At 39.5% G+C, this 25,655-nt stretch overlaps 1 protein-coding gene across 1 annotated transcript; it reads right to left on the reverse strand.

The window, feature by feature from the left end:
- trmt2a (tRNA methyltransferase 2 homolog A) lies at positions 1-25,655 on the reverse strand. The gene is made up of 12 exons (XM_020516890.2): positions 25,548-25,655; positions 19,968-20,589; positions 16,117-16,225; positions 15,320-15,501; positions 14,434-14,548; positions 13,311-13,426; positions 8,847-8,958; positions 8,270-8,392; positions 5,331-5,406; positions 4,482-4,598; positions 4,241-4,337; positions 1-768 (listed from the first exon to the last, which is right to left on the reverse strand). Exons 2-12 carry the CDS (start codon positions 20,573-20,575, stop codon positions 642-644), a joined length of 1,782 nt encoding a protein of 593 aa, XP_020372479.1. The 5' UTR covers positions 20,576-20,589; positions 25,548-25,655; the 3' UTR covers positions 1-641.

Consider the following 25,655-nt stretch of genomic DNA (forward strand, 5'->3'; position numbering starts at 1 on the left):
TTTAAAAAAGTATTGACCACATTTTAATGAGTTCAACAAATTCACACATAATGGCAACATATACAAGAACTATTCAAATCAAAGTCTTAATTTTGCTCATAACTGTCATTACAGTGCTGACTTGGTTAAAACACTTAAATGACAAACATTATGCATAAAAGAAAAATTGTGTTCCACCATCATACACAAGTAACAGCTGCATGCTAGGGCAAGAGGGCACAGCCTCAAAATTAGAGGGAGCAGATTTAGGACTGAATTGAGAAGGAACTTCTTCACCCGGAGGGTTGTTAATCTATGGAATTCCTTGCCCAGTGAAGTAGTTGACGCTACTTTAGTAAACGTTTCTTAAAAAAAGGTAGATTTTTTTTGAACAATAAAGGAATTAAGGGATACGGTGAGAACGCGGGTAAGTGGATCCGAGTCCACGAAAAGATCAGCCATGATCTTAGTGAATGGCGGAGCAGGCTCGAAGGGCCAGACGGCCTACTCCTGCTCCTAGTTCTTATGTTCTTATGCTGAACTAGCTCAAGGTAGCATTTCTGGTTAATCCCAATATTTGTTTTCAATAATATCTGGTCATTTGTAATAAGTTTAGTCTCAGGTGTGTTCTTGAAGCCTCGTCTTCATTGGAGAAACTGAGCTTATTCCACTCTCTCAAACAATATTAACAGTTCATAGTACATTGTATGTGGGAAGAGATCGACAGCCATAGCTTTAACTGGACGAAATGGAGATCCCTTCACTCGATGAGATGGGGCACGACAAAGGCTGTAGCAAAACATGGGTTGTGGGTGGGTGCAGGGGGAGAAGGAAAATGACAATTTTATGTTCACAATTTGCTTCATTAACAATTCACATCACACTGCTGTCCATCAATTAATGATTCATGTGTGTGCAGGTGAAGACTCCAACCCATCCCAGAGATGGTAAAGAATGTTCATGTTGAAAATTATGGTTACTTTTAAACTAAACACATGAATCAAATTTTAGTTGTATCTCATCAAACATCAGTAAATGGAAAAAAGATAATAAACAAAATTAGCAAATAATTTCCTATGAAAATTCTTTACTTGGTTTCTCAAAAATGTGGCTATTATTATTCAAAGCACAAGTGCCAATTAACCAGTTTAAATAAATGTCTCGTTCATACATTGCTGCCACAATAAATCTGTGGCATAACAAGCAGTAGATGAAAGTTATGTACTGTTTAGAACATCTGGTGTTCTGCTGAGAAGAATTTTCACCATCTACATTCTAGTAGTAATTTTACCGGAGGCTAGTATTTCAAATCCAAATAGTATTCATTCAACCCAATGTTCTAATTCTATTACTTTGCAGCGTTTATTTCCCATCATTGTAAACTTCACTTGCTGTATATTAGCTAACCCCAAGGTTAAGGCAGAGAGTTATTTGGAGTGGTACACAGGTCTCCAATAGTAATCAAATGGTATGAAGGAAGAAAAAAAAAAAAATCAGGGCTTGTTAGAAAGGCACAGTTAAAATCAAGGGAGATTTAAATTCACATGTAGACTGGAAAAGTCAAATGGACAAAGGTAACCTAGATGCAGAGTTCATGGAATGCTTCTGGCATAAATTTTTGGAAGAGCATGTTCTGCAGCCAAGCAGAGATACTAGACCCGGTATTGTACAATGAGATAGAATTAATTAATGATCTCATAGTGAAGGCACCCCTAGATGGCAGCAACTATAACAGGACTTAATTTTGCACAGAGTTTCAAGGAGAGAGGAGAGGATCCAAATATCTTTTGAAATCAAAATAAAGGCAATTATGAAAGCATAATTGCAGAGCTGCCTAAAGTGAATTGGCAAATTTTGGTAAAGAATAGACCAATAGCGATGCAGTAGCAGACTACATTTGAGGAGACATTTGAATTAATAATGGAAAATAATGAAATGAAAATAAAACTGTACAGGTATTTTACATCATTCTTCACTACAGAGAATACAAGTGACATTCCAGAGTAGCGACAAATCAGGAAATAGAAGGGAGTGAGGAACTCAGGAAAATCAAAATCCCAAACACCAGAGGAGTGGTAGTAAGTAAATTACTGGACCTGTGGGCTGACAAAGCCCAGGTCCTCATGGATTCCTAGGTATGAAAAGAGTGGCTAGTGAGATTGTTGATCATTGGTTTTAGTTTTCCAAACCTCCTTTGATTTGGGGACAGTCTCACTAAATTGGAAGGTAGTGAATCTAACTCCTTTTCTCAAAAAGGGGAGACAGAAAGCAAAAAGCTTCACATCTAACGTACACGACGACAATAAATGCTGGCTAGCCAGCGATGCCCATGTCCCACAAGTGAAGAAGAAGATACATTTTAATAACTGAATTACTATTAAAGTTAAGCAGTACATTTTGACCAGTTCAACATAATCAGGTAGTATCAACATGGCTTTGTGAAAAGGAAAATTATATTTGACCAATCTACTGGAGTTCTTTGAGGGGGTAACATATGCTGTGTATAAAGGTAACATACTGTACTCAGATTTCCAGAAGCCATACGATAAAGTGCCACACCAAAAGTTTTGCAGCAAGTAAAATCTTATGGCATTGGAGATGGCAAATTGACATGGACAGTAGATTGGCTGGCTAACAAGACGCAGAGAGTATGTATAAGGGGATCTCTCAGTTTGGCAAGATGTAACAAATGATGCATCACAGGGATCAGTCTGGTGACCTCGATTGTTTACAAATTTTTATAAATGACTTAGATGAAGGGATCAAATCTGTTGATGACACAAAGATAGCAAAAAATCTAAGTTGAGAAAAGGACATAAGGAGACTACAAAAAAAAGATATAGATAGGCTAAATGAGTGGGAGATGTTGCAGCAAATGAAGTATAACATGCAAAAATGTGAAATTGTCTATTTTGGCAGGAAAATAGGAAAGCACATGATCTATACGGAGAGACGTTCAACAAGTAATTAGGGTTTGTTAAATAGAGTATCATCATTTGTCACAAGGGAGGTTGAATACAAAAGTCAGGAGATTATGCCTCACTTGTGCAGGGCATTGGTGAAAGAGCAGCTAGAGCAGCGTTCCCTCTAATGTTCTTTCTGGCAGCACAGGTCTCATGGGTCCAAGCATGGCAGCGACTTCCAGAACTGGAAGTCATTGTCACAATCAGGGTGCCAACATCAATTGCTGTGCCTAACGCTGGAGCAGCAACATGTATGTAGCTGCACAACCTGGAGGGAACTTTGATCTGGAGTAGAGTGCCCAGTGCAGTCACCTTATTTAAGGAAGGATGTAAATGTGTCGGAGGCTGTTTGGAGAAGCTTTACCAGACTAATACCTGGAGTGGGAAGGTTGTCTTATTAGGAAAGGTTGGAGAATATAGTCTTGTTTTTACTGGAGTCCAGCAGAGCAAGAGGCGGCCTGATTATATCCTGAGGGGTCCTAACAGGGTAGACATTGAGAAGATGCTTCCTCTTATAGATGAACCTAAAAGTAGGGGGTCACTGTTTAAAAATCAGTGAGCATCCTACTAAGAGAGAGATAAAGCAAATATTTTGCTCATATAGGTTCCTGAGTTTTTGGAACTCTTCCTGAAAAAGTGGTGGAAGTAGAGGCCATGAATATTTTTAAGGCAGAGATAATAGATTCTTGTTAAATAAAGGGAAAGAAAGGTTATCAGAGATAAGTGGGAATACAGATATGAAGATCAACCATGATCTTATTGAATGATAGAGCAAGGTTGAGGGATTGACTGGCCTACTCTTGCTTCTAACTTTTAATGTTCGTGCGTAGGTCATTTTCATCGTGTTTTGAAAGATGTCTGAATCTAATGTTTGAGCTATGGGGTCAGAGTAGTATGTACAAGTTGCATGTCCCCAGTGTGCTGGTGACACTTCAGAGCCAAATTGCAAAAAGGTCGCCTTATGCACCGGTTTCAAATCTATACAAGAATGCCATACTGTTCAAACTGTTTGTAAACTTAAACTCCATCGAACGATGGAACTTCACACCAAGTGGTGAGACAGTGATCAAGTTACACTCTTTTCATGATAAGAAAGTTAAATGCATTGCAGCATGATGATGCTTTGTCTCACGTCATTAGAAATGCAATACACATGACCACAGGTAAAAGTGGGTGGCGCTGCTCTAACCACTTACAGACTCTACTGTGCCTTCCAACATACCAGAGTGAACAAAATATTGTACATTTCCTCAATTTATTTTTTATATTTAGACTGCCAAAATAAGAACATAACTTACTCCACAAAATTGTTCATAGCTGCTCGAGCATTACAAGCAACATAAATTAGACTTTTCAGATGTTCTGCTCTTCTTATTGCTAATACAACTCTGGAATCTGCAAATCAAAAATATGTTAAATGTCAAGAAAAAAGCCCAGTTAATTTTTTTTTATTCAATTGAACATATAAAAGAAAGATGGCTGTAATCTCACACTGGCAACATTCAATATTATAGTGCTCAGAATCAAAATAGTTCTTACGCAGTCCTGCCCGAGGTGGGTCCACTACAGCAACTAGGTTCTGTGATGTTAAAGAGTTGATTACAGTAGGAAAGAGATCTTCAGCTTTCCCACACAAGAATTCCACGTTGGACAGACCTGAAGGAACGGAAAAATTCAACTGAAGTTAGATAGAAATGTGAACATAGTTATTTAGATAACTAAAACTTAGTTTTGTTCTGAAGAGGAATCACCGGATTCAAAATATCTGCTCTCTCCCAGCAGATGCTGCCAGGCCTGCTCACCAAAAATTTCTATTTTTTTGTTATTCAGGTAAATATTTTCTGCCAGTCTTGAATAGGAAAATGGAACTTGTCTAAATTGCACAGTGTTGACACATTGATTAAAAAAGAAACAAAAATAAAGAACATTTTAAAAATTTAATTATTTCAACTCAGGTGGCAGAGGATAGTATCAAATGGCTCCTCGACAAACATGGAAACTCCAAGGAGATTCTCATCGAGCACAGGATGTTAGTATTCAGCATAATACAAGCCTTCAGCAACAACTGAAACTGAATATTCACTTGGAAACTTGCAGATTTAGCCTGTTTATCTGTGAGAAGCTACAAAGAAAAAAAGAAAAAACACACACACTAGGGGTAGATGGAAGGGAACAAACAAAATTCCCATATCCTCCACATGCAGATACAATCAAGATCTGGTTTTGACAGCACCAGGGGCTGGGCCAGATGATGATCCACACTGCTCTATGAAGAAAGCACAAAATGTAATGTTATCTTGGGAAAACGGTTCTGAAACAGGAGAAAATTGAACTTAATATGGCCAAGACTGACACGCAAATTTATCAAGGATGTTAACAAGTACTAACCATTTAACTCTGCATTCACTTTAGCATCTTCAGTAGCTTCCTGGCACATTTCAATTCCAATAACTTTCTTCACTCTCTGAGCAACAAGATTAACAAAAAGTTGTTAATCCCAAATTATCAAAATATCTAGTCCCAATATCCCTTGTATTACTCTACTCTTTCAATAAAATGATAATTATCAGTTGATCTTCAGTGATATGATGACAGAACAGACTATAGCCTAGAATATAGCTGCAATGTTTAGCTGCTAAGTTTTAATGCCTCTGCACAGATACTCCCATCATCAGTGACTTCAAGCTCCTACTCAATTCAGGTTCAATTTTGAGTATACTGTTCTCTATCCTCCCTGAATTTCTCCCTCATGTAAACTCATCATATTCATAGCCAGCTCCTTCATCTTGCCATCTCAAACTCCCATTATAAATCAGAGAAAATAACATGGTAGAGTCTGTGAATTTGCAAACTTGTTTTAAACATATTGCAATATGGGCATTGGATTTAATATAAGCTTGGATTTATGCTTTTTAAATCTCAATTGTTATACACCTGAAATTTCACTTCATCTGAAATCGAGATTTATCTCAGTCTCCTACTCAAGCTAATATTTCCCCAGCATCTCAAGTCTGTGGAATGAATGAGTCTTCTTGTAACCCTATGTTCTAGAGGATTTCAAAAACCAAGCATCATATGCTACTTCTAACTTTTATGTCTTTGTGTAGGTAGTTTTGCATCCCGTTTTTTAAAAGGTCTGAATTGATTGTTTGAGCCATGGATTCATCGGGCACATGCAATTTGTACATATGGTTATGTGCATGGAACATACATAGAACACAGTACAGTACAGCACAGCACAAGAACAGGCCCTTCAGCCCACCATGTCTGTGGCAACCATGATGCTATTCTAAACTAATCCTATCTGCCTGCACATGATCTGTATCATTCTATTCTTTGCCTGTTCATGTGTCTGTCCAAATGCTTCTTGAACTTTGTTAATGTTTCTGCTTCTACCACCTCCCCTGGCAGTGCATTCCAGGCACTTACTACCAGCTATAATAAACCTCACATATCTCCTTTAAACATTTCACCTTAAACCTACACCCTCTAGTATTTGACGTTTCCACCCTGGGAAAAATATTCCAATTATCCACACTATCCATGCCTCTCATAATTTTATATACTTCTAAGATTACCCCTCAGCCTCAACATTCTGGTGAAAACAATTCAAGTTCATTCAACCTCTCCTTGAGTGTATTACTCAAATCCAGACAATATCCTGGTAAACCTCTTCCGCATCCTCTCCAAAGCCTCCACATATCTTTCCTATAATGTGACAAATAGAACTGTACACAGTATTTCAAATGACTAAAGTCTTATACAGTTGCAACATGACTTGCCAACTTTTATACTCAATGGCCCGACCAATGAAGGCAAGCATGCCATATACCTTCCTTAACACCTTATCCATTGGTGCTGCCACTTTCAGGGAGCTATGGACTTGGACCCCAAGATCCCTCTGGATATCAGTGCTTCTAAGGGTCCGGCCATTTAAAATATACTTTGCTCTTGCATTTGACCTCCCAAAACATATCACTTCACACTTGTTGAGATTAAACTCCATCTGCCATTTCTCTGCCAACTTTCCAGCTGATTTATATCCTGCTGCATCCTTTGATAGCGTTCCTCACTATCCACAACTTCACCAATTTTCCAGTCATTTGTAAACTTACTACTATATAGAGGTCCCAGAACCGATCCTTGCGAAACACCACTGGTCATAGTCCTCCAGTCAGAAAAATACCCCTCCACAACTACTTGTTCGTCTATGGCCAAGCCAATTTTGTATCCAACTTGCAAACTACCATGGATTCCATGCAACTCGATCTTCCGGACCAAGCTATCATAAGGGTCCTTGTCAAATGCTTTAGTAAAGCCCATGGGGACATCAACCACTGCCTTACCATCTTCAACCATGTTCATCACTTCTTCAAAAACCTCAATCAAGTTTGAGAGATAAAGACCTCTCTTGCGTAAAGTCATGCTGACTATCTCTAATAAGTCTGTTCTTCTCCAAATGCAAGTAAATCCTGTCTCTAAGAATCTTATCCAATAATTTGCCTACCAGCAATGTAAGGCTCACCAGCCTATAATTTCCTGGATTGTCCCTGTTGCCTATCTTGAACAAAGGAACAACAGTGGTTATTCTCCAGTCATCTGGGACCTCGTCTGTGGCGAAAGAGAACACAAAATTCTCTGTCAAGGCCCCAGCAAACTTCTCTCTTGCCCTCTTCACTATCCTGGGACAGATCCCATTAGGCCCTGGGGACTTTGTCTACCTTAATCGTTTTCAAGACACCTCCTCCTCCTTAACATCAACATGCCCCAGAGTATCAACAAATCCCTCTGTACGCTTACCACCATCCATGTCTTCAAAGTACTTTTTAAGGACCTCACCCACTTCCTCTGGCTCCACACATAAATTCCCTCCTCTGTCCCCAAGTGGACCTACCCCTATCCCAGCTAATAAATGTATAAAATGTATTGGGATTCTCCTTAATCCTACTTGCCAAGGACATTTCATGGCCCCTTCTAACTCATCTACTTTCTTTTTTAAATTCTTTACTCCTTCCTCGTACTCCTCTAGGGTTTTATTTGATTTCTGTTTCTTAAACCTTTCATATGCTTCTGTTTTCATTTTAACTAAACTTACAACATCTCTCATTATACAAGGTTCCAGAATCTGCAGGTCACACTTCCAAGGCCAAGTTGTAATAAAACGGCCTTAATACACTGGTTTCAAATCTATACAGGACAGCCATCAATACGAACTGGCTGCAAACTTAAACTGTATCCTGTATCCTCTAAATGACTCTTTCAGGCTGAATAAGTTGTATGCTAATAGACCATCCACAAGGTTTCTCAATATAAAACTTTTCACTTACCTTTGCAAGGGAAAGTCCAATAGTTCCAGTGCCACAGCAAACATCCAACACTACACTATCATGGTTCAGATTGGCCCAGTCTCCAACTGCTGAATAAAGGACCTCGGCAGCCTGGGTGTTCACCTAGATACAGCAATGTTTACATCCATGTAATAATATCTGATTGACTAGGTTACAAAAAGTCCCAGCACAAAACATCCCATTTTTCCCCGACCACTCACGTCATAACCAAACCAAGGCATCCACCCCCGCTGTCAAAGAGATCAACCAGTTTCCAGATCACAACAAAAGCCGCAAAATACAAAGTAGTCCTTAATTCAATCAGAATTATTAATCTTACTGAGTCACTAGGATGGTTGCTATGAGAGAAGATGTCATACTGTTGCAGTGGGTGATTTCCTTCCTCAGCCAGGGTTTACAAAGTTGGTTTGAGCAGATTATAACTATCCATGTGGCTGCGCTGTACCCAAACTGGGAATGACAGACCCACCCACCAAAAAACCTCAACGCAACATGCTCAATTGACATCATTTGTTCAAATACAACAACACTCTCAGATACTGAAGATCAATTTCACCTGGAAAAATGCATGAGGAGAAATCCTGAATTTAAGTCCAAGGAGCTCTTCATATATGTACTTCTCTCCAGTCACATGGTCCAAAGGCAAGTCTTCCAAACTGGGAGATTTTCTGGAACCGTTCAAAACAAAACCCTTAAACTCAAAATTGATATTTTTCTTCTACAACTTTGGCTGCAAGTTTAAAAAAGTTATTTCAAGTTAAGATTTTGACAAAAAGCTATTTGCGAAATAAGAATTTGCACTTCCACACATCCCAGGTTGTCCAAAGCATTTTATAAACATTAAATGTAATCATGTGAGCAGTTTGTAGCCAGGTCCTACAAACAGCAAATTACTGCATGTCTGATAAGGACACCATTCCCCCAAATGTCTCATCTGAAATACATCACCTCAGGAAATGCAATACTCCCTCAGTACACACCCAAGTGCCAGACCTAACTATGTACCTAAGCCTGTCATGTGACTGTGCTCCAGTAAAGTTTAATTTGGCAACTTTGACAAGTTATAAACAAAGACAGAATACTATAGTCAAAATGTAGTCAGGGTGATGATAGATGGCAGTATCGTAATGGCCTGACTACCATTCTGCGGAAATGTGTTCAAATCCCATCGTGGAAGTTGGTGGCATTTAAATTAAATGAATAAATAGAACCTTGAATTGAAACCTAGACTCTGTCATGGCAGCTGTGAAACCATCAATGAAAAACCCATCTGGTTCATTAATGTCCTTTATGGAAGGAAAAAATGCCATCCTTCCCCAGTCTGGCATATAAGTGTCTCCAGATCCACAACAACGTGAGCAAGCCACTCAGTTCAAGGGCATCTAGGTAGGAATGTGCACCATATACTCCCTTGTGACACCAATATCCCATTAAAGAATTCTAAAAATGTACAATTCTGGTCTGTTGTAATTCGAAGTGCCACATCTTGATTTATACCCTTGGATTATGAAACATATGGATAGATTGAGGTGGTGGGCAGTTGAAGAGAGATTAAAAAAGTAGAATTATATCAAATTTTAGAATGGCAAGGAAAGATTTTACGCAATAAAATATTAATTTTTGGAAATTTAATTGGGTTATATTTAAAGGTGTCAAAGATACATATAATCATTACATTCGGTTGGATGAATTATTTTTAAAGTAGATAAGATAGATTTGGTGAAGGTCACACTAATAATCCTTACACAGAAAATTTCCCAACTTGGAAGACTTGCTTTAGACCATGTGACTGGGGAGAAGTACATATACGTCGAGCTCCTTGGGCACAGGTGCTTTAGACGGGACAGAGGTGGATGAAAGAGAGGAGGGGGGAGTTGCAGTTTTGATTAAGGGGAGTATCACAGCAGACGTCAGAGATGAAATAACTGAGGGATCATCCAGTGAGGCTTTATGGGTGGAGCTTAGAAATAAGAAGGGTACGGTAACATTACTGGGGTTGTACTATAGGCCCCCAAATAGTCAACGGGAATTAGAGGAACAAATATGCAGGGAGATTGCGGAGACTTGCTGGAGAAATAGGGTTGTCATACTGGGGGATTTTAATTTTCCTAACATAGACTGGGACTGCCATAGCGAAAAGGGCTTAGATGGGATGGAATTTGTTAAATGTGTTCAGGAAAGTTTCCTCAAGCAGCTTATAGAGGATCCTACTCGGAAGGGGCAAAACCCGACCGACTCTTGGGAAATGGGGCAGGACAGGTGACTGAGGTGACAGTGGGGGAGCACTTTGGGACCGTTTATGGAGAAGGACAAAACTGGTTCACAGGTTCAAGTTTTAAATTGGAGCAAGGCAAATTTTCATGGTATTAGACAAGAGCTTGCAGGGGTTGACTGGAGTAGTTTGTTTGCAGGCAAAGAAACCTCTGGCAAGTGGGAGGTCATTAAAAGTGTGATAGCTAGAGTTCAAGGTCTATATGTTCCTGTGAGAGTGAAGGGCAAGGCTGGCAGGAGTAGGGAACCCTGGATGACAAGTAATATTGAGGCTTTGACCAGAAAAAAGGAGGCGTGGCTCAGGAGCAGGCAGCTGGGATCAAGGGAATCCTTGGGATACAGGAGTTTACTGAAGAAGAAAATCAGGAGGGCGAAAAGGGGGCATGAGATAGCTTTGGCTGAGTAGATTAGGTGGAATCCAAAGAGATTCTTTAAGTATATTAAAGGAAAAAGAATAACTAGAGAGAGAATAGGACCCTCAAGGACCAAAGTGTATGCGTGGAACCACAGGAGATGGGCGAGGTCTTCAATGAGTATTTCTCCTGTGTTTTACTGTGGAGAAAGACATGAAGACTTGGAAAGTTAGTGGCGATATCTTGGGGACAGTCTATATCACAGCAGAGGTAGTGTTGGAAGTATTATAATGTATGAAGGTGAATAAATCAGATATATCCAAGAACCCTGCAAGTGGCTAGAGAAGAAATTGCAGGGGCCCTGGCGGATATATTTGCATCGTCGTTAGCCACAGGTGACGTCCCAAAAGTCTGGAGGGTAGCAAATGTTGTGCCCTTATTCAAGAAGGGCTGCAAAGAAAACCCTGAGAATTATAGACCAGTAAGCTTAACATTCGAGGTAGGTAAGTCACTTGAGAAGATTGAGGGATAAGATATACAAGCATTTAGAAAAAGAGGGTTTGATTAGGAGTAGTCAGCATGGCTTCGTGCGTGGGAGATCATGCCTCACAAATTTGTTAAGAGTTCTCTGATGAAGTGATCAGGAAGGTTGACGGCGGCAGGCCAGTAGACATGGTCTATATGGATTTCAGTCAGCCCTTTGATAAGGTTCCACATGGTAGGCTGCTCTGGAAGGTTAGATCGCCTGGATTCCAGGGAGAGTTGGCAAATTTGGACACGCAACTGACTTGATAGTAGGAAGCAGAGAGTAATAGTGGAAGGATGCTTGCCGGACTGGAGGCCTGTGACTAGCGATGTGTCTCAGAGGTCGGTGCTGGGCCCATTGCTATTTGTTACCTATATCAATGATTTGGATGAGAATATACAAGGCATGATTAGCAAGTTTGCGGATGACACTAAAATAGGCGGTATCATGGACAATGAGGAAGGTTATCAGAAATTGCAGCAGGATCTTGATCAGCTGGGGAAGTGGGCCGAGAAATGGCAAATGGAGTTTAATATAGATAAATGTGAACTGTTGCATTTTGGAAAAGTAAATCAAGGTAGGAGCTTCATGGTGAATGGTAGGGCCTTGAGGAGTGTAGTGGAACAGAGGGACCTTGGAGTTTGGTGCACGGTTCTCTGAAAGTGGAGTCACAGGTAGACAGGGCAGTGAAGGAGGCTTTTGGCACACTGGCCTTCATCAGTCAGGGCACTGAGTACAGAAGTTGGGAAGTTACATTGCAATTGTACAGGGCCTTGATGAGGCCACACTTGAAGTATTGTGTTCAGTTTTGGTCACCTTGCTATAGGATGTTATTAAACTAAAAAGAGCACAGAAGAAGTTTACAAGGATGTTGCCAGGACTCAAGGGACTGAGTTACAGGGACAGGTTGGGACAAGCTAGGACTTTTTTTTTCTTTAGAGCATAGGAGACTGAGGGGTGTTTCTTATAGAAGTGTATAAGATCATGAGGGGCATGGATAGAGTGAATGCACTCAGTCTTTTTCCCAGGTTTGGGGAATCAAGGACCAGAGGGCATCAGTTTAAGGTAAGAGGGGAAAGAATAAATGGGGAACCTGAGGGGCAGCTTTTTATATACAGAGGGTGGTACGCATATGGAATAAGCTGCCAGCAGAAGTGGTTGAGGCGGGTATATTAACAACATTTAAAAGGCATTTGGACAAATACATGGATAGGAAAGGTTTAGAAGGATATGGGCCAAGTGCAGGGAAACAGGCTTAGCGTGGATGGACAGTTTTGTCGGCATGGACCAGTTTAGGCTGAAGGGCCTGTCTCCGTGGAGTAGGACTTTATGACTTAAATTCAGGATTTCTCCTCAAGCGCTTTTAAAGGTGAAATCGATTTTTAGTATCTGAGAGAATGAGATACAACTGTAATTAAAATATTTCTCTACTGAACAAAGTTGAATAAATTGGTTATTGAAACAAGCCCAAGAGCAGGGGAGGTGAGACCAAAATGCATTGCTCTTCTAAAAAGCCAGCATAGACTAAAGAGGCTGAATGATCTTCCTCTGTGCCAAATTATTGTATAATTTGATGATACTGGACTGACTCACTTTTTCATTGGTTGACAGCCTCGTCACTCCCTTCCTAACTAGTAATTTTTCTAAATTTTCCCCTTCTCTGCTTTTATCACTTTTTCTTGCTTTTGGCCTATTAATATTTATCTTTAAACTCCTCTCCTGCTTTTGTTTGCACCTGTACTTTTGCAATTTGATTGTATAAAAGAATGAATCAGCAGTCTGGGTGGATTGAGAATCAGATAACTAGAAATTCTGACATCTATTGAATTTGGTGGTAAGCACAACTTTACAAATCTGGATAATTCCTTACCTTTGACCTTCTTCAGCAAAGTAAAGTGAAGTTACTCCACAATCCTTCCCATCACCTTCTGTGAAATATTTGGCTAATTCACCTTTCAGTTCTTCTAGTTTTGTTTTAGTTAGCTTCTGTAAATAGATTGACAAGCCACATTGATCAAACACTAGAGGAACAAAAAAGTTGTGCAATTATAAGAGGCAACATAATTCAAGCTCCAATATTAAGTGCAATGCATGTAATTGTACAGAAAACACATAACTCAGTGACAAATCCCTAAATTTCATAAAGGGCACTGTCCAAATGTTGAAGAAATGCAAGCAACACTTTTCACTCTCTCATTTAGTCAGCTCAGAGCTGTACAGCCGAGATTAGGTCATGATTAAGAATACAGAAATCCTGGGGCAAGGTGGAAGAATCAAAAAGAAATTCACTTTCAGGAACAGTGTTTGAAAATGTGCTTCACTGTGCATTAAAATAAGAATTCAGATGATGTTGCAACCTTCAAATGTGCACGCATAGTGACTGTTGTCAAAAGAGATGCGTTAATGTCTTACAGCAGATTCCTAAATATTATATAAAATTCCTGGGGGTTAAAAAGTTAAATGGTACAATACAGAAGAAAAATGATTGGTTGAATCTATCTTGACAATTGATGCCAATATATTTGTTTCCTGAAAACACAAGTTTCATGGAACTCAAGTCATGAACAGTCACTGAAAGGGCAGCCTCCAACAATTCTCTATTCCTTGTTACTGCGTTTTATGCTTTAGAACTGCTAATCAACAACAGCCCCATAGCAGAAGGTTTTGTGGAACTGCTTTGAAATGAGTGTGATGTTATGAATAGACCCGAGGGCCAGGGCAACATTCACAAGTCTAAGTATCACTGAAGCAAAACTTCAGGCTGAAGGCACTTTCCTACCACTAAAAAGCAGGTATAAGACATTGAAATACAATTAATAAAAAAGACAGATAACCAACACCAGCAAGTATTCAAACAGTCTAGCCATCTTTCCAAGGTTATTCAGAAAAATTCTAAATTTGGTGCAACCTATATCCAATTTATCTTAATTAATACTGATGCATAAAATTATTACACAATTGGGCTTTAAAAACTTAATTACTGACAGCAGTACCTGAGGATTGAAGTAAATTATAGCCATGATATGCTTGGCTCTAGTGATGCGTACAGTCAACTGCTTCCAGTGACCTTCATACGTTTCTGGGCTATACACAGAATAAGGAGATAACCTGCAAACAAAAAAAACATACATTAGAAATATGCCAAAAGTTCAGATGAAGTGGGGTTTGGGAAAATGAGGGTGTCTTTCCACAGCTTCATCAGCGGCCTGAATGTGAATTATTTCAGCACAATCTGATTTGCTGCTACTGCCCTGACACCATGCAACCACAGTGGCAAGCTGGCTAAAACTGATCTGAATGATGACTCTACTTGAGTGGATTACTGCTATCTATGTTTTGCTTGTATGTCGTGTAATTGCCAGAAAGTCACCTGGAGTCACCTAGTGTTTTGTTGATAATCCTGGCTAAGACAACTATGCCTCAACAACAGTTACTAAAAGCTTTTCGGAAGCAATCTCTCCGGGTCCATGTGTTTTTAGCTTTTAAAAAGAAAGTCCCAATTATAATATAGAATTCCAAAGAGCATTATAACAAAAATACATTTGGTATTTCAGAGAAGTAGGCACAGGCAAACAGCACAGGTCTGATTCCCACACTGGACTTCCATTTGCATGTGTATATATCATCAATCAATAGAAATGAACCAAAGCACCCAGCCTGTACAAAACAAAAATCCTCCCTCAAATCAACACTAAGGATATGGAAGGGGAGGTAAGATCAGAGACTGCACTGTTTTTCACATGAAGAGGCAGCACCTTTTCTATGGCAGGTAAATGAAAGCAATCGCAGAAAAGGAGGAAGAAGTAGTATTGTAATAGTCTAACTATACAGAGAAAAATAACATGGTAATCCACTGAAATAGTGAATGGCTTTAATAACCTTATGTAGTTCTGAAATGCCTTCACAACCTCCTTTGCTTTGGTTGGAATATGAACAGTATCAAATGGCTCTACAACTGCACACGATCCTCCCTTGTATTTACCCAAACGACATCCTATAGTTTTATCTTCTCCATTTGCTCCAACGCCAATTAGAAATTCGCACTTGTTACGGTATTCAGTCTGAAACAGAAAATCGCAACGCTGGAAATCAAGTGGCAGAATTGAAGCAACAATCAGTACAAACACCAAACCTGTAGCACCGTAGTGCCACATTCCATGACAGTTGATGGATTCAGGTAATATGCCAGTTAGGATTTTGCAAAGTTAGGTGAAAATTCAAAGATGGTGACAAGAGTCAGTTCTCATGTATATGGCCAATACGTCTATTCACTAACTGCAAAGTTTACTAGACCAGAAACATGCCATTAGCTAAAAGGTTGTGCTGTCCTTTTCCATTTGGAATACAGAGCTTTCAATATTTATTTTTCTCCACAGACCCCGAAACTATTTATTTCCATCACAAAGATGCCATTTGACTCAACTACAGATCAGAGGTTTTGCAGCTTCCTAGGTTATTTATGTCTCACTAAATTTACAGATGGGGTCTGTTTACATCCAGAAGAGTTGATAAATGCTTGGTGCCACAAAATCTGAGGATCAGCTTTGGGCAAATGCATTCACATATCTGAACTTGAGATCTCCTCTCCCCCCACCTTAATCACAACTGTTCACTCAAAACTTAGGCGCACAGAGGTTAATTTGCATCATTATGTGATGCTCTGGATGTTAATATACCTGCAGTGGTGACGGCTTCACTCCCTCCAATGGACAACAGATTCCACCAAACATCTTTTTCTGTCGAAACACCCACGGCACAAAGGCTCGATTATGGGTACCTATTTCTCTAATATTACAAAAACAAAATATATGGGGAAGAACAATTAGATTTCACTAAACCATATTGTAAAAAGCCAAAGACTGATTTGAATTTTGTTATGCAAAATCTTGGTTAAGATTGGTTATTTAATCATAATCAGTCCACTTCAAACTTGCACCAAGACGTTATGTAAATCTCTATTTTGGGATAAGGCTGAATACAAATACATTTTGTATTTAAATTTGATTTTCCTCCTTCAGCCCCATCCTCAAATTTGCTTAGGATCTTAAATTTCCAAGTCAGTAAGCATATTAGACTTCTCAGTGGCCAGAGAACAACGTTACACAGCAATACATTCTCTCCAGACACTGCTTCATGGTGCTTTGACCCAATATTCACTGAAATGTCTGAAATGCTTAAAGAGTTCCATCAAAGGCTCAACTTCTCATAGCAGTGACACAGCATGGTTGGTACTTAACTGAGGAATGCCTTTTCAAAATCTCAGTTCAAAATAGAGATTCATCCCTCATCCAATCACAACAAAACAAGCATTGTCCCCTAAATCAAATTAAAGCATTTACATTTCAAGTGCAGACACCCTCATGGCACATACTTCTTTACAAGCAGAGAAGAAATTACCATCACCATAACAGAAGGTGAGAGCTGACCACATCAAAGTTATACCAGAGGGGGAATTAAGAGACTGCCACCAGGGTCACTGCCAAAGCCAAGTATCCTTGAGTAGCTATCTTCTAGTGAAGCAGGGCCCCTGTGGACCAGACAGCAGCCAAACAGTGCCCTCCTCCAGGAACCGGCCCAAATGCCGGTGTAGCGAGGAAGCCCCTATCTGGGACTTTAAGTCCAAATAATAATCACCAACATGCCCACTGTTGGTAAAATGCTAAGGGGATGGGAAGTTATCGGGATTCCCTCCCAAAGTCTTCCAACAGCATTTTACCAGCCTACCAGCCAGTTTCCATAGAATTGAACTGTGAAATTACGTTTTAATCATTGCATCCCAAGACGTGGATGTGTGTGTCTGTGTGTGTCTACGTGTACATCCTGAAAGGATACTCAGTGACAGCACTTCAAAATCACCAGTTGGATATTTTAATGCAACGCAAAGCCACCTTCACTCAGAGACAAATTCATGCAGCACGGAAAAAAACACTTTGATCCAACCAGTCCATGCCGAACATAATCTCAAACTAAACTAGTCCCACCTGCCCGCTCTGGGCCCATATCTCTTCAGACTTTTCCTATTCATGTACTTATCCAAATATCTTTTAAACGTTGTAACTGTACCCGCATCCACCACTTACTCTGGAGATTCATTCCACACGCGTACCACCCTCTGTGTAAAAAAATTGCCTCATGTTTTTTCTAAATCTCTCTCCTCTCATCTTAAAAATGTGTCCCCTAGTCTGGAAATCCCTCATTCTAGGGAAAAGAAAACTACCATTTACTCTATCTATACCTCTCATTATTTTATAAACTTCCATCAAGTTGTCTCAGCATCCTACGCTCCAGTGAAAAAAGACCCAGCCTATCCAGCCTTTCCTTATAAATCAAACATTCCATACCCGGCAACATCCTGGTAAATCTTTTTTTGAACCCTCTCCAGCTTGTTAATATCCTTCCTATAACTGGGCAACCAGAACGGGACACAGTATTCCAGAAGAGGCCTCACCAATGTCCTGTACAACCTCAACATGACTTCCCAACTCCTATACTCAAAGGACTGAGCAATGCAGGCAGGTGCGCCAAACGCCTTTTTAACCACCCTGTCTAAATGTGACGCAAACTTCAAAGAATTTTGTACCTGCATCCCTAGGTCCCTCTGTTCTATAACACTACCTGAGGCCCTACCATTAATTGTATAAGCCCTACCCTTGTTTGTAATACAAAAATGCAATACTTCGCATTTATCCAGATTGAACTCCATCTGCCATTTTTCAGCCCATTAACCCATTTGTTTAAGATCCCTTTGTAATCTTAGAAAACCTTCTTCACTGTCTACTATGCCACCAATTTTGGTGTCGTTCGCAAACTTGCTAACAACGACTTCTATATTCTCATCTAAATAATTTACATAAATGACAAAAGAGGACCCAGAACCGATCCGTCTGGAACACCTCTGGTTACAGGCCTCTAGTCCTAAAAGCAACCCTCCACCATTACTCTCTGTCTCATGCTGTTAAGCCAATTATGTATCCAACTGGCAGCTCACCCTGAATCCCATGTGACTTAACTTTTACTAATTAGTCTACCATGCAGAACCTTGTCAAAGGCTTTACTAAAATCCAAATAAACAACGTCTACTGCTCTGCCATTACCAATCTTTTTGGTAATTTCCTTAAAAAACTCAATCTAAATTGAAAGACATGATTTTCCCCGCACAAAACCATGCTGACTATCCCTAATCAATTTCTGCCTCTCTAAATATCCATAATCCTATCTCTTATAATCACCTCCAACAATTTACCCACAACTGAAGTTAGACTCTCAGGTCAATAGTTCCCCAGTTTCTGCTTACAACCTTTCTTAAACAAAGGTACAACATTAGCGACCCTCCAGTCGTCGGGCACCTCACCCAAAGTCACAGATGATGCAAATATTTCTGTAAGGGGTCTCCTAATTTCCCCCCTTACTTCCTACATATCCAACATTGCCCATCAACAGTCAAAATAATACACAGAATTAAAATGAACTTAGTCCATACTTAAATATCCTAGCCAGCTAAGTAGGCATGTAAACAGAAACAGAAATTGCTGGAGAAACTCTAGCAGCATCTGTGGACGGAAAACAGAGCTGACAATTTGAATAGTGGTCCTTCTTCAGGACTAGAAACAGCTAGGCAATAATGATATTTATGCTCATGACAGGGCTTTGGGGGAAAAGGAGTGAGCAAATAGGCAGAGATGGAGCCCAGAGAGAGACAAAATGATAGGCAGACAAAGGAATCGCTGATAATAAGCCAGGGAAGAACAGAAGCTAGTTAAGCACCAAAAGCAAACCATTTCAAGACAACAGCTGGGGTTGTGGGGGCAGATAATAGACAAGAAAGGAGGTGTTTATGTTCTCCTCTATATTCAAATGATTAAATACAGAATGGGTGAGCACTTTACGGAACACCTACGCTCTGTTCGTAAAAATGACCCCGAACTTCCAGTTGCCTAACACGCGTTCCCACGCCAACATTTCTGACTCAGGCCTGCTGGAGTGCCCCAGTGAAGATCCTCCAGCTTGAGCTGAGCAATTCCTCATCTTCCATTTAATTATCTAACAGACTCAACATCAAGTTTAACAATTTCAGAGCATAAACACCACCTTCCTTGTCTAGTCCTCATCATCAGCACATATACCACCTTTTCCTAGCTGCTTCTAGTGCTGAAGAACTGGACTTGAAATGTCAACTCTGTTTCCTGTCCACCGATGCTACCAGATCTGCTGAGTATCTCCTCCAATTTCTGTTTTTGTTTGAGATCTCCAGCACCCACAGTTCTTTGTTTTATTATACGAGTAGCAATGCAATTTGTTGGCTGTGGGGACACGGATCAGGATAATCAGAGAAATTGTGCAACCTCAATGCATTTGGAATCCTTACTACCTACAGAGAGCTTGACAGTCTAAAATAATGTTGGAGTTCTGACAGTCAAGTAAGTGCATTAAAAAAGAATGCCAATGTGTGACATGCACGCTCTGATAAAGGCACATATTTTTAGTTGCTTCCCTAGCAAACTCAAAATCCCGCATTTAGCATACATACGTAGTTAACAATGCCAACACTTGTAAGACGTTTTGCTCTTTCTTTTTCAGCTGTTCTTCATATGGAATGTTCCATAGGGGTGTCACCACATCAGCAATTTGTTCACTTAAAGGTCTGTCCAAAACATCCACTGGAGCAGTACGCTTTCGTTCATGATTATCATTCTCGGTGCCTTCCTGCTTTCGTTTCTTAGCAATAGGATCAGCTTTTGGTTTTGCTAATCGGACATGCAAATTCCTATTTTTCCAAACTTGCCCCTGAAGGACCTCCATTGCTCGGTCTCGTTCTTGTTCCTCTTTAAAAGTCACAAATGCAAAAGGCCGCTTTCCAAAGAGTTTAATTTTGTGAGGAACCAAGCTATTCCTGCTGAGAAATTTTCTTAAATCGCTGAAACTTACATATTTTGGGAGGTTCTGTATTTCAATCTTGTAAATCTCAGATGTAAAAAGATCACCTTTAATATAGCGATATACATCAGCTTCAGGCTCAGTGCCATTCACCTGAGTTTCATTTGAGATGCAGGAATCTTCATTTTCCTCTGGTGTGGATGTCTCATTGACTTCTTTGTGAAGCTCTCCAGGAGAAATGCTGGTTCCTTCTTCTGCCATTGTTTTTCCAAATTCTAAAATACATACAACACCATTATTACTATTGTGCTAACACAAAACTAGCATCCAGTACTCCTCAATCATGCATCATGCTTCCAAATAATTCTGTTCCAAATAAGACCAAATTTGATACAGTACTTAATGCATCAAGATGAATTCTTAATTTTTCAAAGTGCCAAGGTGATGTTGTTCATCTGTTTCAAATTATGATTTTTTACTTTTCCATTGGCCTATGGCATTAGACCTTTAACCCACTTCTGCACATCTTTAAAGCCATTAGACAGCAGTTTTCAATAGTTCTAGCCAAATTGGTTTTAATTTCCACAATGAAAAAATACACAGTAACATGTAAGTCTCCACTAAAGATGTTCAAGACTAGCCCATTGTCGTTTGACATCATGTTCATTAAACAAGTTTCAGGACTTCAATGCACAAATCGAGGGTTATCCTTTGTTGCAGCATTGAAGGAACTATGCAGTGTCAATGGTGCTACCCTTAATTTATAATACTAATCAAAGTCCCTTCTACTTTCTCAGGTGGTCTGAAAAGGTTGCATTGTATTCTATGAAGTCCAAGGATTATCTTGCACAGTAACCTTCGAACAAAACCATTGACATCATTCATCTGGGGGGAGGGAGTCACGGAATGGATGGAATTTGAGAACAGGAAAACTATAGGCCACTTAGCCTGAAATGAGCAGTAGGGAAAATGTGAGAATCTATTAAGGTGATAATGATAGTTGCTATATTTTCTAAGTATCCTATGTATTAATGTAACAAGCCCGATAGGCAACAACTAAACTTTGGATGTAGCAGATTTAGATTTTCAATAAACATTTTATTAAGTGTATTTAGCGGTTTTGTTATTGAACCATTAACTCAAGGGGTCTGGACGAATGCTCTGGAGTCCAGTTTAAATCTTAACACTGTAGCTAGGAAATTTAAAATCAGTCAGTTAAACAAATGTGGAATAAAAACCTAGTTTCAGCAATAGTGGCCATAAAACTACCTTATAATAAAAGCCCATCTGGCTCACAAATTTAGGGAAGGAAATCTGTCATCTTTGCCCAGTCTGGTCTAAAATTAGGAGGCATATTTTTAAGGTGATAGGGGGAAGGTTCAAAAAGAACACGAGGGGGGACTTTTTTTCTTAAACACACAGTGATTCATGTGTGGAATGAGCTGCCAGAAGAAGTGGTGGATGCAGGTACAGTTACAACATTTAAAAGACATTTGGATAAGTACATGCTTGGAAAGGTTTGGAGGGATTTGGGCCAAGCACAGGCAGGTGGTACTAGTTTAGTTTGGGAACATAGTCAGCCTGGACTGGTTGGACCAGAAAGCCAGTTTCCATTCTGGATGATTATATGACTCTACATGTGACTGTAGACCCACAATTGTTGACTCTTAACTGCCTGCTGAAATGGCCTAGCAAGCCAATCAGTTGCATTCATGTCAGTGAGTCACTGCCACGTTCTCAAGTTGAACTAAATTTTAGGACTCATGGGATCAGGGACATAATGAATTAGTACACTGAGGTTACGTTAACGAACAAAAAACAGAATGGACACAAACAAGTCATCTTCTGGTTAACACGCTGCATATAGTTGTTAGTAGTCAACCATATACAATCCACCTAGATGAGGTGTAAAGGATCCAAATTTGTTAATGATGTTGACAAAAAGGATGCAGAGATATGCAAAGGGATATAGGCAGGTTAAGTCAGTGGACAAGTATTTAGCAGACCAGGTATTATTTAGGGAAGTGAAGTTATCCACTTTGGTAACAGAATAAATTGTTTAAAAAAAAGTTGACATAAACTATGGGCTGGAGAATAAGAGTGAATAAATATTATTGGAATTAAACAGAACCTTGGTGACAGCACACTTAGGATTCCTCACCCCAAGGAAGGATATACTTAGCTTGGAGAGAGTGCATTTCAGGCTTGCTGGACTGATTTTTGGGATACAAGTATCCAATGAGAAGAAAATGAGTAATGGATGTATACATGCCCTAGTGTTTAAAAATGAAGTTTCCATTGAAACAGAAGGTTCTTAACGTGTAGACAGAGTTGACGATGCAAGAACATTTCCCTGATTGGAAACTAGGAGCACGGGGTCACCACTTCATAATAACATTTGGTCATTCAGTAGTGAAAATTAGAAATTCCTTCAAACAAAGGTTTGTGAATATTTTTAATTTTGTACCTTAACTCTGGATTGTCTGTCATTGGGTCTAATGAATTTCTGTCTTAGAGTCATACAGCGCAGAAACAGATCCTTTGGTCCAACCAGTCTATGCCAAACATAATTCCAAACTAAACTAGTCCCACCTGCCTGCTCCTGGCCCATATTCCTCCAAACCTTTCCTATTCATATATCCATCCAAATGTATTTTAAACATAGTAATTGTATCCACACCCACAACTTTCTCATGAAGTTCATTCCATACACGAACCACCCTGCGTAAAAAATTTGACACCCCCATGTCTTTTTTTTTTAAAATCTTTCTCCTCTCATCTTAAAAATATACGCCTTAGTCTTTAAAACCCTATCCTAAGGAAAAGGCAACTACCATTAACTCTATCTATACTCCTCATTATTTCCCTTCAAACCCAAAAATCTAAGATATATGGAGATAGCATACGAAGATTAAGTGAAGAAAAATTATTTAACTGCACAATAGGATCACTGGAGAAAAGCCTCATAATTCTTTACCTATGAAATAAAAGGATAGTAACAGCTGATACAAAATTGGCTGAATGGCAAGAAAAAGGACAAGGTATACATTGGAGAAGTTCTCAGGGGTGAGAACAATAACCACTGACTTTATCGATATAAAATAATGGATTTAAAGGGGATTATTTTAAAAATTCAACATGTCAAAATTTGGAAGTATTGTGAACTTTAAAGATAGAGATAGACTTCAGGAGGGTACGGTCAAATGTGTGGTAGATAAGATTTAATGCTGAGAAGTGTGAAATGATAGCAAGAATGAAGAGAGAGAACATAAAACAAAGCATTACTAGAAACATAGGAATGGGATTAGGCCATTCAGCCCCTTGAGGCTGTTCCTCCAATTTAATGAGGATCTACAAAATTCAAACAGGACTAGACGGGTCAGATGCAGGAAGGATGTCCCCAATGATGAGAGAGTCCGAAGCAGGGGTCATAGCTTAAGGATAAGGGCTAAACATTTGAGGACTGAGATTAGAAGAAATGCCTTCACCCAGAGACTGGTGAGCCTGTTGAAGTCACTCACAGAAAGTGATTGAAGCTATTATGGCTAAAGGAGGATTAGGATATTGAGCTCAATGATCAACCATGACCAAATTGAATGGTGGAGCAGGCTCAGAGGTCAAATGGCCTACTCCTGCTCCTATGATTGCATGAGATCATGGCTGATCTGAGACCTAACTCTATATACCTGCCTTTGGCCAATATCCCTTAATACTTTTGCTTAACAAAATTTTATCTCCCTCAGGTTTTAAATCAGCAACTGGTCTACCATGCGATTAATGTAGGTGAGTTCCAAACATCTACTACAATTTGTGTATAGAAGTGCTTCCTAATATCTCTCCTGAATGGTCTGGCTGTAATTCTTATACTATGCCCCCTAGTTCTAGAATCCCCAGCCCGAAGAAATAGTTTACCTACCCTGTCTTTTCCTGTTCTTATTTTAAAGAAAGTGCATAGACAAAAGAACTGTGGGGTCATACATGCATAAATCATTGAAACATAGAAAGGGCAGATTGAGAAAGTAGTTACAAAAAGGAAAACAGGATCTTGAGCCTTAAAAATAAAGGCACAGAGTGCAAAAGCAACAAAGTTATAAGAAAATACAATAAAGAACTGCAGATGCTGAAGATCTGAAACAAAAACAGAAATTGCTGGAGAATCTCTGCAGGTCTGGCAGCATCTGTAATGAGAAAGCAGAGTTAATGTTTTGAGTCCAGTGACCCCCAAACTTTTGTAAAGTTCTGGTTCAGCTTCAGCTGGACTATGTGTCAAATTCTGGGCACTATATTTTAAGAAGCCACACAAAGTCTTTAGAAAATACACAAGAATTTCTCCACACACAGCTGTGAGGATAGATTGGAAGAAGTGTTATTTTCCTGACAAAAGGGAAGTTTAATAACTATGTTAAAAGGGGTGCAGACAGATTACTTCAGGAGAAACAGCTCCCCTTGGAAGTGAGGTCAAGAACCAGAGGATGCTAAATTAAGGTGAATGGCAAAAGAACCAAAATATAATTTAAGAAAACTTCTTTTTTACGCAGTGTGATTAGGATCTGAAATTTACTGGTTAAGAGGATAGTGGAAGCAGATCCAATTATGGCTTTCATGAAGTCACTGCATATGCATTTAAGAATTTTTAAAAAAATCTTGTAGGGTTACGCTGGAAAGAACGGAAAAGTGAACTAGCTTGTGCAGCGTGCCAGGACAGGCTCAACAGGCCAGATAGCCTCCTTCTCTATGGCAACCATTCCATGATTCTACCGCTCGGCAGCTCGTTTTGACAACTTTAAGAGGAGACCTATAGAGGAAAGTCAAAGAAAATCGATACATTCAACTGAAACGTATCGCCAGCATTTGGATAGAAACAAACTAAAATCATATTTTAAAAGGCCACGCAGTAGCAATAACGAAGATTGCAGATTATAAAAATAACAACTTCACCAATAAAGAACTCGTTCTGGAATAGGGAAACACTGACGTTTGCGTTTTAAATACCGATCAAAACGAGAAAAACTATAATCACATCGCTCACAAAAACAAATTTGCTTGACAGCACAAGACTCATATTGTGAGGAATGAGAAAATCTGTCCTTACAGAATACTGCAAAAGAACTGGGGAGGGAAGGTAACGTCCCGATGTTCATTGTGCAATTGAGAAGATAGGGATACGTGTTTGATACAAAAAGAAATGACAATCCAAATCCGTTTAATTGTATTTTTTTTTTGCTCAACTCACCGATTCTCTATGATTTGAGCACAACACAGCAACGGAACACCACCATTTTGTCAGGCCTACGTTAGCAAGGTGGGTGGTGAGAGAAGCACAGCATTGTGGGAATGACCC

Source organism: Rhincodon typus, chromosome 24, assembly GCF_021869965.1.
Source record: "Rhincodon typus isolate 14 chromosome 24, sRhiTyp1.1, whole genome shotgun sequence".
In the NCBI taxonomy this organism is placed as follows: domain Eukaryota; kingdom Metazoa; phylum Chordata; class Chondrichthyes; order Orectolobiformes; family Rhincodontidae; genus Rhincodon; species Rhincodon typus.